Source organism: Alosa sapidissima, chromosome 23 (genome assembly GCF_018492685.1).
Source record: "Alosa sapidissima isolate fAloSap1 chromosome 23, fAloSap1.pri, whole genome shotgun sequence".
In the NCBI taxonomy this organism is placed as follows: Eukaryota; Metazoa; Chordata; class Actinopteri; order Clupeiformes; family Clupeidae; genus Alosa; species Alosa sapidissima.
Genome location: NC_055979.1, coordinates 25145548 through 25163546, shown reverse-complemented (window position 1 = coordinate 25163546; position 17999 = coordinate 25145548). Strand labels below are relative to the sequence as shown.

At 44.1% G+C, this 17999-nt stretch overlaps 1 protein-coding gene across 8 annotated transcripts in view; it reads left to right on the top strand.

Annotated features, from left to right (window-relative positions):
- Positions 1 to 17999, top strand: part of inpp4ab (inositol polyphosphate-4-phosphatase type I Ab) — a 48441-nt gene that overhangs the window by 5489 nt on the left and 24953 nt on the right. For 7 of the 8 annotated variants that reach the window (XM_042079932.1, XM_042079928.1, XM_042079931.1 and 4 more), the window contains exons 2-10: positions 10725 to 10981; positions 11430 to 11474; positions 12148 to 12266; positions 14349 to 14465; positions 15170 to 15249; positions 15670 to 15781; positions 16045 to 16135; positions 17140 to 17287; positions 17586 to 17716. In XM_042079932.1, coding sequence (XP_041935866.1) covers positions 10879 to 10981; positions 11430 to 11474; positions 12148 to 12266; positions 14349 to 14465; positions 15170 to 15249; positions 15670 to 15781; positions 16045 to 16135; positions 17140 to 17287; positions 17586 to 17716 — 946 coding nt within the window. In that variant the 5' untranslated portion in view covers positions 10725 to 10878. Of the gene's footprint in view, positions 1 to 4140; positions 4159 to 10724; positions 10982 to 11429; positions 11475 to 12147; positions 12267 to 14348; positions 14466 to 15169; positions 15250 to 15669; positions 15782 to 16044; positions 16136 to 17139; positions 17288 to 17585; positions 17717 to 17999 lie in introns of those variants that run through there. The other variant, XM_042079927.1, reaches the window with a different exon arrangement.

The window sequence follows — 17999 nt, the reverse complement described above, 5'->3', positions numbered from 1 at the left end:
GGTTAGATGCATCCTTCCTGATGACGTGTCATCCCAGTTCAGAGAGCTCAGTGGTGGTTAGATGTGTCCTCTCGATTCAGTGGTGGTTAGATGTGTCCTCTCGATTCAGTGGTGGTTAGATGTGTCCTCCCAGTTCAGAGAGCTCAGTGGTGGTTAGATGTGTCCTCTCGATTCAGTGGTGGTTAGATGTGTCCTCTCGATTCAGTGGTGGTTAGATGTGTCCTCCCAGTTCAGAGAGCTCAGTGGTGGTTAGATGTGTCCTCCCAGTTCAGAGAGCTCAGTGGTGGTTAGATGTGTCCTCCCAGTTCAGAGAGCTCAGTGGTGGTTAGATGTGTCCTCCCCGTTCAGAGAGCTCAGTGATGAGCTCAGTGGTGGTTAGAGGCGTCCTTTCTCGGGAACTCGCAAAGCTAAGTTTAGGTGAGAGAGTAGGTGTGTGAAGTGAAAAGATGCAGTCATATTTTTTCTATCTCCAGTTTAGTGGAGGAAAGTGCGGTGTTCTCTGGTTCTCTGCTGGACTAGGCTGTGTGTGCGCATACATGTGTGTGTGTGTGTGTGTTTGTTTGTGTGTGTTTGTGTGTGTGTGTATCTATGTGTCCTGTGTTCACCAGGACAATGCCTGCACAGATACACAGTGCCTGGGGGGAAGGGGTGAAGGTTGGTAGTAATTTGCATGTGAAAAGGTTACATCTGTTGTTGCTTTCTAAGGAAATAGTCTATGCCCAAATCTCAGTAATATCCCATATCAACTGCCATGCTCTTCTCTTGTGTTATTGTTTTCATTTTAGCCATTATTTCTCTACACAAACTCATGTGGACATAGGGCCTACTCCGCATGGCAGAAAAAGCACGCACACTATTTTTCAGTGGCCTCATTCTGGAAACACAATGCCATTGGTTCTGGTTTGTCTGACCATCAGTGCAAGCCACCACCTTCACATTCAAGCAGTCTCAGGGAGATTTGAACATTCTAACAAAAGATGCTGTTCCGCAACAATGTAAGGTTCTAAAATTCCATGTTGAATTCAATGGACTCAGATATTCTTTAGAACGTTCATTTTCCATTGTGACGGTACCGGCTGAAGGGTTAAATAGACAGGCTCATGTCTCCAGATTGAAGATTCAAAAGGGGACCGAGCAGGACATTATAGAGCTGCAAAAGGCACAATGCCTGAAATCTCTGATGAGGATCGTCCCCCAGGCAGAGTGCGCCTGACAGGAAGGCGGTGTTATGAGAAGGAGGTGGGAGAGTTCAACTCTGGAGATGTCAACCTTGATTTGTCTCCATGCAGTCAGTGTCTCCGTGACGACACTCACCCACTCTCTAAGTTATGACTCAGAGAGCTATCTAGCTAGCCTGACGAGCCAGACCCACATTAAAATGTAGGGTCTGGGCACTCACCGTTCGCAGTGCTCAGTCCGAGGGGCGGGATAATTGGTTGTTTTTCAAATTCCCTCTGCACGCAATAGGACAGCGCTATGCGTCCCATGCGTTTCCCACCAGTGGAGCTAGTTGGCTAGTTCAAACTTTTGCCAACTTAATAAAAGCTTAACTCGTGTCACAGTGTTCGCCAACAGCAACATCCATCTTATTTGTTTTCAAGTAGCAGGGAATTCAAGCCAAACCATTGCAACTCTGCCATCAATCATCATGTTAAGCCCGCCTAACGATTCTATACACGATTTGATTGGCCTGATAGAAGTTTAATTTTTCGAGCTCACAAGCCAACGGAGAGTTGCTAGACTAGCCCTGGAAGCAAATGTAATTTGCTGCCGCTATGGTGCGTCTAGATTTCTAGGCTACTATCTAGCAGGACTCACAGTTAGATGAAGGCATTCCTTCCTACATCCAGAGTCTACTGCAACCATACCATTTTTATCCTTCTGCCAGATTCCTCTCGTTTCTGTACCATACCCTCTCAATTATTCTCCTCAAGATATGCTAATGGACTATATATACCACGGAAGGCTCTTCAGCCTGAGCACATGCAGTATTTCCAGTGGAGCCTCAGTGTAACCACATCGTTTGTAATATTCTGTCCCTTTTGTGTTCACTCTGACTCTGAACATGTTGTTAATGCCCAACAGGGCAACTCTTTATTCACCTTTGACACACACATAAATCCCTCAGCATCTTAACGAGCTGATTCACAAGGTGGAACACCCAACCGGGGCCGTCTCAACATGTGCGCTAAAACAATAGTCGTTACAACAGAGGTGACGCTCCATTGCTAATATATGAGCTTGCTAAAGAGCCTTCTAGGAAGTGCCTGGCGTATAGGCAATTGTGTTTTAAGGGTTTATAATTGATGATTAAGGGGTTATATGTAACATAAGTGTCAAAGGTCATAGCCACTTGTAACATGCATCACTGTAATGGAGTAATGTCTTGTTTAGTTTATAGACTACTGTAATCCTCATTAGAAGATGTTTTTACGTAATAATTTCCGTCTTTCCAGTCACTTACCCCATCTAAGGAAATCGGCAGGATGTTGAGTAGAAACAAGTTAACAAATCTTTGTGTACCGTTTGTTTGGTAGAAACGAGTTACCAAATCTTTGTGTACTACTTGTTTGGTTACTCTGTGGTTGTGTAATGTGGGACAGTTTCCAGTCTGTGACATCACTGCCTCTCATTCTGGCCACAAAGTTGGCTGTTAAAAAGTCCTCACCTCATCTTTGGTTTGCAGATAATCAGCCTGATTTGGCAAATATGGACTACTCTGTGGCTACATATTAGGAGAGCTGTTATAACTTAAATAAATGTTTTCGCTGAACATATAAATGTTATATATATACTTCACATCTAATGCTGTTTATGAATGCTCATCTGCAAACAGTTGAGAAGCGTTGCAAAATTATCATGTGTCCAAAGCACCTTCTGTATGCATCTTGGGACACATTCTGACTGCGTTCCAGACATCAAATTAAGGCGTTGTTCTTGTGAGTTGGCAAGGAACAGTAGCTGAGACCCACAGCTGACTGCAGAAGGTGACTTTGACTGGCTGGCAGTTTTCCAAAGATAAAATCATGTAGCGGCCTAATCTGTCATCACTGTGTGTAAGCTGCAGTTCAGCTTAGTTGGAGTGTTTGATTAGTTCAAGCGAAACCTGTTGCCATAAAAAGCTCCATGTAAGTAGAGAGAGCCGGCCGTGGGACGCATGATGGAAACGCGGAGGATCCTGATGCTGCGGCTGTTGCCGTGTGGGTGTCACACGTTTGATGAGCGCGTCAGTGTCAAATCTGAGGGTGCTGGGTGCCATGGTTACGCACCCTCCCGCTGTGTGTGAGCGAGGCTGAGAAACGGTCCGGTGGCTCAAGTGAAGTTTCAAACGTTGCTAGCTGCCCGTCCGAGGCCGAGACAGAACTTGGTTTTTATCCTTTTATGGTCAACCAGGGTCCACGGGCCCTTTGTCCTCCTCTTCCATGGCGAGTGTTTAGGACAAAATGACGACTTCAAGCACATGCCTGCCTTTTACACTTGCCCTTTAAAAACAGACACTCTACAGCCCACCGAAGAGTAGTGCAGTAGTGAACCAGAACAAGAGAAAGCAGGAGCTGTCTGTGTTGTAGTTTTATGTAATAAACAAGAGATTTTAAAAGGACAGAACTATCAATCTCTTCTGTTTGCTGTAGGTTTTCAATGCAATGCTGCATTTATCAAAATGTGATATGACTGCAACTGGACAATCTGGATTTATCTGATTTGATTTGTCTCTGCATGACTCCAGACAAAGATAAACTTGCTTGTGGTCAGGCAGTGGATAAACCCACAAGATCCTCATTTCACTAAATTCCCCCTCCATGCATGAAGACTATATATATATATATATATATATATATATATATATGTAAAGCATAGCTTTAAAAAGAAGTGAAACCAGCGCGTGTGCTAGATATGCCTTTTGGTAAAGACTCAAAACCCGTCAGTGTCTCACCCAGTGACTTAGACAGTCAGTGGTCTCTCCTCACTAAAAGGATTGTGTCAGACATTGCATCAGTTAGTTCTGGGGTGCGCTAGCTAGGCTACCCTTATGTGGAGGCAAGGCGAGCCAGCCTGAAAACGAGCTCTGTTTGCACGAGGGTGCGTGTGCAGAACTGTGTCAGCGTCCCGCTGGGGTTTAGCAGGGAAAGCTAACCCTGTCCTTGTGTCCCAGTTCATGTGAGTATGAAGCCTTAAAGGGCCTTCAGAAGCGAGGCCTATCCTATATCTGGCACTGCTCATTGTTCTCTGTGCTAAGCCTGAGTCCACAGAGAACTGGGATAAAGAGAAGGAGTTCCAGTTTAACGTAATGGAACTGATGGAAATAGCTGTGTTCCCTTCTTGCTGTCTCCTGTTCAGACATGCCAAAGCTGAATGGGATTGTAGGGTTGCATGGCAGGTAATAACATTTCTATGGATTTGGTTGTGCTATTTGCGCTGTTTGATTTGGTTGTTGTCAGTTGAAACGACATTGGAGCATCCAGGGAAAAGCCTCTATGTTCTAAAAAAATCCTCCTAGTCTATCATAATCACATCACCTCACTTTGCTGTTTGCTGTGAGATCACATCATGTCATCCTTTCAGGGTTTCCTGTTAAAATATGGTATTAGACGAGTAAACTTCTTACAGTGTGATTTGGTCCGCCCACTTCCCTTCACCATGAAGAAAGCAGCTTTTGTGTACAGGCCTAATCTTATAACGCCTGGAGTACTCTGTGCATAAACATTAGGCTAAGTAGTATTACATTACAAATTATAGGCCTACACAAGCAATTTTTCTTATCTGTGCCAAGGATGTTCTGTTTGGTTGTTGTTTGTTTTCCCCTCTGTTTGTTAGTTTGTCTGTCTGTCAGTCATGCTTGGACATGTTTGTGCCCCCAGGGAGCAGAAAGATAACCTATTACATGCTTTACTGTTAGCACATACGTCTATGTTATTGTTTTATCAAATATTAATGTTCAAGTTTTGTCTGTCAACTACAACAACTGGGCAGTCCCCCCCATATAGCAGGGTTCCTACGCAGTATGGAAAACCTGGAAAGGTATGGAATTTGCCCTATAATTGACGTGCCCTATACCTAGCACTGCTGTTTTCGGCTAAAACACTGGTAGACTTTTTTGATTTTGTAAAAGTTACCAAGACATGGATACTGCATTATCCGAACTGTTATTGCAAACAAATAATACTGTTTACAGTGATTTCTGAGGCCTCTGCCAGCAGTGCACTAGTCTCCAACATATGTAGTATGCTGTATCAAATGTGAGTGCACCTTCCAACACAGCACTTCCCCATCGAAAAGTATCCAACAATGGGCAAGTGTTTTCTGAGGGCTAACAAGTTAATAATAAACATTATTATACAGCTCTTCACAATGCTAGTAGAACACTCCATTGACAATGTCTAGAATATGGTCAGAAAAATCTACCGAGAAGTTTGAACATTTGAGTATGGAAAAAGTATGGAATTTTGAAATGGAAAATGTGTAGGAACCCTGATATAGGGTCAGGCGTTTTGAGTGTTTTGTTTTGAGTGATCGCCTAAAGGGTCATTCGCCTAAAGGGTTATCGTTCTTGGTGTGAATGACCCTTAAGGCTTGATTAATAGTCTGTTCAAGCCAGAGGCGCGTGAACACACCTAGCTACACTATGGTTCGGTGTGTACTTGCATAGATAAATGTGTTTTTTGCATAGACAAATGTGTGTTTTTTGCCTATTTTGTGATGAGGTCATTTCATCCTCATCACAGAATGCCACGCACACCTGATGATGTGCCAGACACACTCTGCTCATCTCCCTCCAGCTCCATCAGCACTTAGGACTCCTATCAGGACCGGGTCTGTCACAATAATTACAATATCGACTTAGCATACAATATATGCCCATACCAACGCTAACTTCTGCCAACCTTGATATCGCCCAACATTTTTGTTTAGTCATTGGTCCTCTATTTGTTTTAATTTAACCTAACCTTATGGGTATAGTAGTGTGTTTTGGTGTCTCCAAACTTAGTATTATCCTTTTGCTGTTACACATACATCTCTTACTCTTAAGTGGCGCAAACTGTATCACCCAGAGTGTTTGAGCTGGGATTAAAAAACTGCAGTTGCAGGTTGAGAGAGGTATTATTGTGTCATTATAGTATGTATATGTCGTTATAGTAACCTTAGCCTATGGCAATAATATCATTTATCACAATATTTTCTGAGACAATATATCATCCAACAAAACGTTGTTATTGTGACCGTTCTAATCAGGACACTCTCAGTTCGCCGATGCCAAAGTCGGGGCAGAAATTAGCCGTTGCAGAGAGATCCTTGAGGACTCTGTGGCATATAACAACAACGTTTATGTCTTTTGGCAGCGTCGTGACTTGTCCCAGAGTGACTCGAGAGTGCTGTGCGGTCCCAGACTGCCTTCGGCGATGCCTGTCAGTTTGGCTTAGGCCTGCACTTTCCCTAACAGCCTCATACAATTCACAACTCCTCTGACCAGCATACTCGAGGCTGACCTAGTGAAAACACTGGTTGGAGTTTATGATGTAGCAGTGCATTGAACCCTTCTGTCTTTAGTTGGGTTGGATGCAGAGTGAAAACACTGGTTGGAGTTACTAATGCAGCAGTGCAGTGAACCCTTCTGTCTTTAGTTGGGTTGGATGCAGAGTGAAAACACTGGTTGGAGTTACTAATGCAGCAGTGCAGTGAACCCTTCTGTCTTTAGTTGGGTTGGATGCAGAGTGAAAACACTGGTTGGAGTTTATGATGTAGCAGTGCATTGAACCCTTCTGTCTTTAGTTGGGTTGGATGCAGAGTGAAAACACTGGTTGGAGTTACTAATGCAGCAGTGCAGTGAACCCTTCTGTCTTTAGTTGGGTTGGATGCAGAGTGCTGGGCCGCTGGTGGGGGCGAGATGAAGATGGCTCATTCTCTGGTGTGCTGAAGCTGATGACTGCCAGATTGGACACACTCTTTCTTTTTTTCTTATCTGTTTCTCTCTCTCTCTATCTCTATCTCTCTTTCTCTGCTCAATTTCGTCTGATTATTGTTTTAAAAAACGCAAATGGCATAATTGCTCATTTTTCAGTCTGAGTTGAAAGTTCTGTCCAGCAGGGTCCTGGCACTGTCCATGTTCTCAGCCTCCCCCTTTCTCTTCAGTGGGTTTTGCGGTCTCTGCGGAGCTGAAGGAGGTTCAGAGCTGGGCAGCCAAAGACCAGTACATTAAACTCCAAAGCAGCCGTGTGCAAAAATGGACTCACTCTCCACATGAAATCTGCCCACTCTCCAACTGCGATTCAGTCACTCACCATATTGTTCACTTTCAGCTGCAGTGTGGGAAAGAGGGAGAGATGGGGGGCTATGCAGGAGGAACAAGTGGTAGCACATTTAAACAGAACGCCATCAATGCATGTGAGAGGACTAGAAATAGAGGGGTGTGTTTCTGTGTGTGTGTGTGTGTGTGTGTGTGTGTGTGTGTGTGTGTGTGTGTGTGTGTGTGTGTGTGTGTGTGTGTGTGTGTGTGTGTGTGTGTGTGTGTGTGTGATCGTAGTGAGTGGCTCTTCTCTATAATATTTGGCTCCTCATAACTGTGTGTGTGTGTGTCATCCGAGTGAGTGGTTCTTCTCTAACATTTGGCTCCTCAGAACTGGGCTTGGGTGAGTGAGAGAGAGAGAGAGAGAGAGTATCTCTGTGGCACAGACACGTGCTCGGCTCTTGCCATGCAGAAAGCAATCTGCCAGGCGCATGCTGGGCACACCACCCATGCTCTTACATGAAAACACACACGCGCACACACACATGCTCTCACATGAAAACACACACACACATACTCTCACATGAAAACAGACACACACATGCTCTCACATGAAAACATACACACACACACACAGACACACACACATACACATGTGTGCTCACAGATGAAAACACACACGCATGCTCACAGATGACAACACACACGCGTGCTTGCTCAGTCAGATTCCCAGTGAGCGTCATCAGCCTGCAGTTGTTGTGTTTAGGTGCGTGCATGCCGCGTTTACTGTTCCCAAGTTTTAAAGTGCATTTGTGGGGGAGCATGCCAGTACTCCACGTTCTCTACTGATGCCTGCATGTGATCAACATTTAATGTGGCCTTATGTGTCTTTACATGTCTGCCCTTCATCATTCATCTCCAAAAGGAATTTTACATCAGGGACAAAATGCTCCTCCTGGCAGTGAATTGATCAGCTGGTGTGTCAGTGAGTCAAGATGGTTATGGTTATGGATTTGGCAGACGCCTTTGTCCAAAGCGACACATAAATACAAAACAACATAATATTTAAAATTGAACAGGGAACAGATTAGAATGTTGGTCAAATATAATAAGGAGAATAGTAATAATAAACAACAATATCAATTCAATCAATAGCCTAATAAAAATAAGCAATGAAAATGAGGGGAAAAGCAATAATAAAACAATAATGATATAATGAATAAAGATGCAAACTATCAAGTCCACCACATTCTTTGCTCTTATGCCAGGAAGTTCTAGGCAAGACGGTGGGCCAAGGGGGAGATTTTGTGTTTTCAGACGATGTGTGGTGGGTGAGAACCCAGTTTTTTTTTTTGTTTTTTTTTTATGTAACCGCTACGCTGTTCCCCCTAGGTTTGTTTTTTTAACCCTTAAAGGAGTACGGGAATGTTGAGAAATGAACGTTCTAAAGAATATCTGGGTTCATTGAATTCAACATAGAATTTTAGAACCTTCAATTGTTGCGGAACTTAGAACGTTCAAAAACCTACACCTTTAAGGGTTAAGACTGCTGGGCTTTACATACGGCTGGTCTCTCGTTGCGGCTTACAGCGTTCGGTGTGGTGGGTGTGCAATGCACTTGTGCGTCTGCATTACAGTGCAGCAAGCCCCAGGTTGTTGCATTGAGGTTTTAAAAGCATGTTTTGCAAGAGGTCAGAGTGCACACTTACGAGTTACTGCCAGCTAAGCTCCCTCCCTGCAGAACTCACTTCTCACGTTTTGAGCAAGCAGTTAATTAACCAGTTAAAAAACAGTTAATTACAGTTAGTAAGAAAGTGAACAACACACACACAAACACACACAGAGAGAGAGAGAGAGCTGTACTGTTATGTTTAGACTGCTCACACAGCTTTGTGCCTACATGTACAGTATGTCAGTCTAAGCCATTTTTTAAATGTTCTTCTTTATACATGTACACATGGTAGTTCTTATTCTGAAAGCGCAGCACAACACTTGTGGCATCAGTCTGCTTAGTTTCTCATCAGATTTGTATTAATCTTCCTGAGTGAAAGATTACCTCATTGACACGGAGTATGGTGCTTGACTCAGAATCTAAATGTACAGATAAGGTTGTTGACGGTTGAGGCTGCGAGCTGTGTGTTACAGAAAATAAATGACAGAGACAGAGATAAACGACAGAGATAAATTAGGCTCGTTTTTTTCATAGCTTTCCAGCCTCGTCACAAAAAATACAAAGAATTAAAACAAAACTCAACTAATGAGGTGTCTAAAGCATGCTCTGTTGTTTCTACACTGCCTTTGGGTATACTCCCCTCTTCTCTATCTCTCTCTCTCTCTCCATTTCACATCTGGTGATATAGCACAGAAGTGGTAATTAGGGTAAAGTCAGAACAGTCTATTTTTGTGGACCTGACGGCTCATTGAGAGTCCAACTTAATTGAATAAACTCTCCATACACAATAAACGAAGCACCTGCGGGTTATAAATGGCTACCATTTGGGTTAGAGTCTGAGTCTCAATCCTATCCACTGCTTGGTGATGGCACAACCCAAAATAGCCAAATTGGTTCAAACCAAAACAATTCATTGGGGAATGTTAAGCCTACTCTTTTAGAACTTTGTTTCCCAGAGTCTCTGGCTCAGTAAGACAGCACGTACTAGGCTAAGTATAAGTATATATACTCTTTTGATCCCGTGAGGGGAATTTGGTCTCTGCATTTATCCCAATCCGTGAATTAGTGAAACACACCAGTGAACACACAGTGAGGTGAAGCACACACTAATCCCGGCGCAGTGAGCTGCCTGCAACAACAGCGGCGCTCGGGGAGCAGTGAGGGGTTAGGTGCCTTGCTCACGGGCACTTCAGCCGTGCCGACTGGTTGGGGTTCGAACCGGCAACCCTCCGGTTACAGGTCCGAAGTGCTAACCAGTAGGCTGCCCCATAGGCTATGTGTGAGCTGAGCTGTGATATAGAAACCAAGCTATGGAATCCCAACCTGTTCTTCACATCAGAACAGTTTAAATGGGAAGAGCCTGGCAAAATGCTGATTCTGACCAGTGTTTTCACTCTGCATCTAACCCAACTAAAGACAGAAGGGTTCACTGCACTGCTGCATTAGTAACTCCAACCAGTGTTTTCACTCTGCATCCAACCCAACTAAAGACAGAAGGGTTCAATGCACTGCTACATCATAAACTCCAACCAGTGTTTTCACTAGGTCAGCCTCGAGTATGCTGGTCAGAGGAGTTGTGTATTGTATGAGGCTGTTAGGGAAAGTGCAGGCCTAAGCCAAACTGACAGGCATCGCCGAAGGCAGTCTTGATTCCTATGGAAAAACAAATTCTGTAATTTTGTTCACACATAGGGTCCAGCCCGCCTGGTTAGTGTCTAGAAAATATCGTGAGCTTGTTGTACTATGTGTCTGAAAACAGTTTGAGTTTCACTTTTTGTTTCACTGTCGCTCACGCTGTCTCTTGCTTTGTGTTTTGCTCTCTTCTCGCAGCCTGGTTCAGAGGGAGCCGTCTGACACTCGTGTGGCGTAGCCACCGGCTCGCTCACACACAGGAGGTCGTGTGTGTGTGTGCGTGTGTGTGTGTGCAACCGTCACCTGAGCCTCCTTATCATCGGATAACCCCTGAAGTGCCCGTCCGAACAGGATGTCTGCAAGAGAGAGAGGTCAGCGACCTCAGCGCCCGTGGTCAGTGTACAGGGCGAGCACGTTTGACCTCTCATCAGAGATGATGGGGCTTGTGCTAGCAGGTAAGACGTCTGCTTTGGGATCTGGAGAAGGCCTCACAGCCGAACCATTATCCAGTAAAATACATTTGGAGGCAGAGTGCGACATTTTTCTTCTTCTTTTTAAGTTTATGTCCGGAGGTCAGCACCTGGTTAATAGTGTTTTACTAGTGTTTAATCGTGCGTTACTCTCTGTCTATACAAGATGTCAGCTTTACTCCAGATGAACAGAGTGCCAAATGCACCTAACACCTTTGTCTCTGACTCGTGTCATATATGGCATTTTCTGGATTTTTTCTGGACCTTTTGTTACACAGAAAAATACCCACATTTGTTTTCTGTTCCTCCTGTTCTGAGAACTGGGGCACACTGACACAACTTTACAAGTGAATTCACTGTTCCTAGCTGTCATCTGCAGGATGTTGTTGTTGCAGACTGTCACCTTACCTTGTTTTTGTTCTTTTGTGTGTAGGAAATGGCTTGGACCCAGATGAACCTGTGCTCGAGTTCAGTCTTGGTGAGTGGATGGTGGTACACAAACGTCACAGTATAGAAAATCTATACACACATCCATACATCCATCCATACATACATACACATCATCTGTGGGGGGTCTGGGATGCTGGACGTAAGTCGGCAACGCTGGGGTGTTGTAGTGGTGTGTTGCCATGGTGTGTTTCCATGGCGCACCCCCTCTCTCTTGCTGCACCTCCAGGAAGATGCAGCAGAGAATCCTGGGAAACTAACAGCATGTGTCTCAACTCCCCTATGGCTGTGTGTGCTGCAGTGGTTGCCTCGCCACGTGGATCTGAGGAGACACATGGTTGCCTGGGGCCCTCTGTGACCAATGTGTGTTAGTGAGTTAGAGAGCGCTGGGGAATTGTTGAACACTGAGGAGCTAGAGAACAGAGGAGAAGTAAAGTGGAGAATATACTGTATATCCGTGGGAGCTTGTTTCCCTGTTGTACCTTATGCTCTCTAGCAGTAGAATTCTGTCAAAAGCGAAGGTGATTCACATCCAGCATTTAAAGATTCTGGTGTTTAGTTGAAGCAATTAATGGGGGGGGGGGGGCGGGGTCTAAGCATTTTAGCAACCATACATTTGTTAGCAACCATACATTTGCTTTTCTGATGGTAAAAGGGTTTTTCTTTCCGTGTGTGTGTGTGTGTGTGTGTGTGTGTTCTAATAGCCTGCGGTGAGCTCATCACACCATCTCTTGACCGCAAGCCCAACACCTTTGTGGCCGTGAGTTGCACCACACCGCCTCAGGCCTTCTGGACCAAACACGCTCAGACAGAGATTATCGAGGTGAGTTAGCTCACTCTGCTAACCTTAATCCTTCAAACACGCTCAGACAGAGATCATAGAGGTGGGCTAGCTCGCTCAGCCAACCTTAAAGAAGTGGTTCAGGATTTTGGACATAGAACCTCATTTCCAAGTTAGCAAGTGTGATATTTATCAGTGGAGACCGTTTTCAACACGTTTCATCCAGTCCTTCTAATTGCAGAGTTCGCAGGTGCTAGGCTAGCGCAGGTCATCGGTATGTGTTAGCCTGCCACTAAAAACAGTCTTACCCACTCCAAAATACACCCGAGGCAAATTCCAGACAATCGATGTAAATGTCTGTGTTGATAGAATAGTGTAAGAAATACAACTACCCTCCCATCGCGTTGCAATAGTTATACTTTGTTCCCTGAAGTTGGTAGTAGGTATTTAAGCAAAGCAGCGGCGGACTGATATTACCAAAGCTACTACAAGGTATCTCCATTGGAGTGCGCTTCTCTGTTTACTTTTTGCCGCAGTACTACTAACCGGAGCAAGTATAATTCCGCCGCTGCCAAGAAACTAGTCGCTCAAAATGTGATTCGATCATTGAAATGCAAGGATCAATCAACACAGACATTTACATCGATAGTCTGGCGTTATAATTTATTTGCCTCGGGTGTACTGTGGAGTGGGTAATACTGTTTTTAGTGGCAGGCTAACACATACTGATGACTTGCGCTAGCTTAGCACCTGCAAACTCTGCAACTAGAAGGACATGGAAATGAGGTTCTATGTCCAAAATCTTGAACCACCCCTTTAATCCTCCCAACACGCTCACAGAGATCATAGAGGTGAGCTAGCTCGCTCTGTTAACCGTAATCCTCCCAACACACTCAGACCGAGATCATCGAGGTGAGCTAGCTCACTCTGCTAACCTTAATCCTCTCAACATGCTGCCAACTCTATCAACACCACACACTATCTCCTGGTTCAAGCAGCAGTATAGAGTATTGGTCAAAAACTAGCAATTTAACTGCTGAAAAGAAAAGAAAAAGCATTAGTAAAAACATTACTAACAAAGACAAAGAAATTAAATAAAACTTGCTGGCATGCTGACACATTTTGAAAATATAGTTGGCTTGGCAATGCCATTCTGTGGCAGAATTTCTGCATTTTCACTGGGTGCTCTGACTCCACAGTGCCAAAGCCCTCATAGGCAACTCTTGCCTCTCCGCTGCCATCTCTGCCAGAGCCTCCAGCTATTTTAGACAGACCAGATCAGGCTCTTATCTAGATGAATGGGGAGAGACTCATAATTCCACATACAATGGTCAAACAGACATGAAAAACAGACCAGAATAGCTGAGGTAATTTTTTAAGTTGGACATTAATGGCATAAGCAATGGTTCAAAGTTCAAGACAATTCTTCAGGTTTAAAGCCCAAGACTGCGCAGTAGTAAAGGTTGTAATCAACGGAACATTCAGGTTAGACACATCATTTATGCCTTTTCCAACAATCTGATTGGCTCTATATGTAGCCAATTTGTTTCGTTGCACCCTCCCCTGTTCATTTCTCGGTCATTGGTTTGTCTTATGGTGTATCTATCTTCGTTACAATAACTTATAATGTCATTGTGAGTCGCCTTGGACAAAAGCATCAAAAACATCTCAAAAGCTTAGGTGGCTAATTTTAGAAAACAGCGGGTGTCTGTCGGTCACAAAACTAGCGGTATGTATCCTAAAAATTGATCGGAAGATGGTACCAGTTCTAGTTATTGGTAAAGTGGCAAAATTGTTGCATATTGTCTCATGGACAGATTAACGCCTTGTAACATTTCCCTCAAGACAATGACCTTGGTTTCCCTCCATTGCCTCATAAGGCTCTTGATCAGCCTCCAGTGACTAAAGAAACAGGCTTCCCGTCTACCCCAGAGTTAGATAACAGGACACATCCACTCCTCTTTTTTTCTGGAGTAGATGGCAAGTAGGCTAATTTCTCAAAAAGCTGGTGTGCTCCTGTTGTGTGGTGGCCCCACCCTAATGTCTCCTCTGTCTCTTCCCCACCCTAATGTCTCCTCTGTGTCTTCCCCACCCTAATGTCTCTTCTGTGTCTTCCCTTCGCAGGGCACCAGTAACCCGATGTTCTTGAGCAGTATTGCCTTCTTCCAAGACTCCCACATCACTCAGCAGACGCAGGTCAAGCTGTCTGTGTACGACGTGAAGGACCGCTCTCAGGGCACGGTCAGAATCCCCTCGTTTGTTTTAGCCTGTGACAGATATTGATTGATGTTATTTATTCTTTAATCTTTTTTTTAAATTATTATCACCTTATTACTTTTACTGTTTTTTTTTAAAATATTTTACTTTAACTGTACTATATTGTTGTGATTAGCTGTTGTTTTCTGATTTCTACTGATGACACACATTGACACCACATTGAACTCCCTTGGTATGCGCTATGCAAATAAAACTGCCTGGCCTGGCCTTGCCTTGATGTAGCATTAGTTGTTATCTAAGCTCTCCTCTGTATTGTACCTTGAATGTTTTTTCCTCATTTGTGTTATTGGCTTTGGATAAAAGCTTCTGATAAATGAATAAATGGAAATGTGAAAGATGATGGTTTTGTAATGCAGATGTGTAACCTCTATGTACACTGAGACTCACTTTAAAATGTCATAAGGAGATTTTATTGCCTGAAGCATTCTGCACAATTCTTAACAGCAGTGTTGACAATATTCATAACAACTGCTGTTAAGAATTGTGCAGAATGCTTCAGGCAATAAAATCTCGTAACACTATTTGACAGTATTCATAACTGTAAAATGTTGTCTGTGTCTTTGCACAGGAGCCTTGTACTTTCTTGTGAGTGTATTTATTTAATTAGTAACTCGTTTTCTTCCCCCCTTCCCTTCCCTCTCCTCTCTTCCTATCTCTTACTGACACAGATGTATTTATTGGGCTCAGCACTGTTCACTGTTAAAGAGCTCCTTCAGGATAAGGAGCACAGATTACACCTGACGCTAAGGTACAACAACTGGGTATTCTCTCTCTCTTTCTTTCTCTCCTTCTTTCTTTCTTTCTTTCTCTCTGTCTCTCTGCCTGTCTGTCTTTCTCTCTCTCTCTCTTTCTTTCTCTCTCTGCCTGCCTGTCTGTCTCTCTTTGCCTGTCTGTCTTTCTCTCTCTCTCTCTCTTTGTCTCTCTCTCTTTCTCTCTAAGATAAAACAGCTGCTCTCTAACTCTCACAATAGCTGAGCATCATTTATGGATTTTTTTTTATGGATAATGTGATCATGTGTATCCATTATTTTTTACCAATAAACATTTCCATGATCTGTACTCTGTGAGTTCTCTGTGAAGTTGTTGTGCAATGATTCAGATTGTAATTCAGATGACCTTTGCTCATTTTAATTATGGACTGTGTCGGCACTGCATTGGCTGTTCTCAGGTCAGCGGAGAACGAGCGCGTGGGCAGCATTAGCCTGGTGGCCCCGCAGATGGAGGAGAGGCGAGACCAAAGGACGCCCGTCTCACGGTTACCAGACACCATAAACGGCAGGGTGAGCCTCCCCCACCGTCAAGTGTATTAGAAAGGAAAGATCACGCTGTGCTTTCACCAGAGGCCCTTAATTACTGTACACTCTGTCCCTCTCAACACCTTAGTGAAGAATATGTTAGTGAGGTAGGGAGAGGTGTTCTCTCTATGACTGAGTAGAGAGAAGAGAGAGAAGTTGTCCGTATGACAGGACACTGAACACTGCTATGAGTGAAGACCGCAATATGTGCTCATGTGGATTTGTGTTGTATTTTGTTGTTGACATAGACGGTTCTCCCTGTGGATGAGAGCTTGACAGAGTCCTTGGGAGTCAGATCCAAGTATGCATCCTTGTGCAAAGACACATTCCTGCGATCAGGTAAAGCTTCTGTTTCTTCTATCTTTCTTTTGGGAAAGTGAAGTGGGCAGTGATGGTTGTGCTAGTTAAAGGAGCTCTAAGCGATGTTGGGTAACGTCACTTATGTTGACGTTCAAACAAAACAGAGAGCTAGCTCGCCCCTCCTCCCCCTCCCTCCCATGCAACTCAAACGGTCTTGAACACGCATCTCGTCTGTGATTGGCTGGAACAGTTTCTTATCTTTGATGGTCCAGGCTGGACCAGGTTGTTTTTGTTGCCGTTTTTGGAGCCTGGGCTGTCCACAGAGGTCGCGTTTTTTACATTGTATTCAGGGTAACAGGTAACTAGCGGATGGTGAGGAGATGTTTGTTGTATGTGACAAAAAAAATGTTCAGCTTAGAAACTGTGTAACATCGCTTAGAGCAAAACAAACAAACAAACACACTCACACACTCACACACTCTCACACACTCACACACTCTCACACACACACACACACACACACACACACACACACACACACACCCTCCCTTCTGTGTGCAGATGGTCAGTATGTGTTAGAGCAGGGTTTCAGGTTCGATTTCTCAAACCTAACTTCCAGCTAAAGCTACCATTAAAAAACGCCACCAGACATATACCAAGTTATAACCATGTATAATATGAATAGTCTCCACTAGAGCTGATATGTGTAAAGGGACTGTCACCAATACCTAGATGACATGTTCATGTGATGTTTTTGGTCGTCGGTGTCACCAATACCTAGATGACATGTTCATGTGATGTTTTTGGTCGTCAGTGTCACCAATACCTAGATGACATGTTCATGTGATGTTTTTGGTCGTCCTTTGGTCATCAGTGTCACCAATACCTAGATGACATGTTCATGTGATGTTTTTGGTCGTCCTTTGGTCATTAGTGTCACCAATACCTAGATGACATGTTCATGTGATGTTTTTGGTCGTCTTTTGGTCGTCAGTGTCACCAATACCTAGATGACATGTTCATGTGCTGTTTTCGGTCGTCAGTGTTTGGAGGCACCATGTCCCGCATGTATCGCTTCCCCACCACGGACGGAAACAACCTGCGTATCCTGGAGCAGATGGCCGAGAGCGTGCTGTCTCTGAACGTCCCTCGCCAGTTCGTCAAACTCCTGCTGGAAGAGGACACTGCCAGGTGAGAGTCTAGCTTTAGCATCCACCTGTCCTGTGCACATGTGTCAGGACCCGTGCAGACTGGCCAGCACATACCTGTGAAGTGAGAGAAGGTGCTCTCACATTCTGCTAAATGAAATTTTAATCTTTTCGATTCTTGGTGTTCTGCGTTGAGTTTGACAAGGTATCATCAAATATTCTTGATTACTTAATCAACAAGATGTTCCTTTATGTGTCTCATAAGAAGATTACAGACTACAGAATGCACATATATGAATATCTGGATGAATTTCATAATGTTTATGTGTCTGTGTCCTCAGAGTGTGTGAGCTTGAAGAATTAGGAGAGCTGTCGCCCTGCTGGGAGAGCCTTCGAAGGCAAATAGTCACCCAATATCAGACCATCATTCTCACCTACCAGGACACTCTCAACAACCTACACAACTACAAAGGTACGAAGCAGTCACATTAACTAGCCTAATGCTAACACCTACCAGGACACTCTCAACAACCTACACAACTACAAAGGTACGAGGCAGCCACATTAACTAGCCTAATGCTAACACCTACCAGGACACTCTCAACAACCTACACAACTACAAAGGTGCGAAGCAGCCACATTAACTAGCCTAATGCTAACAGTGCCCTTTGGCAACACCAGTTAACTGTGGCAGTTTGCCTGAAATGACCGCTAACCTGGCTAATAAGCTCCAAGGACACTGAAAGATGTCTATG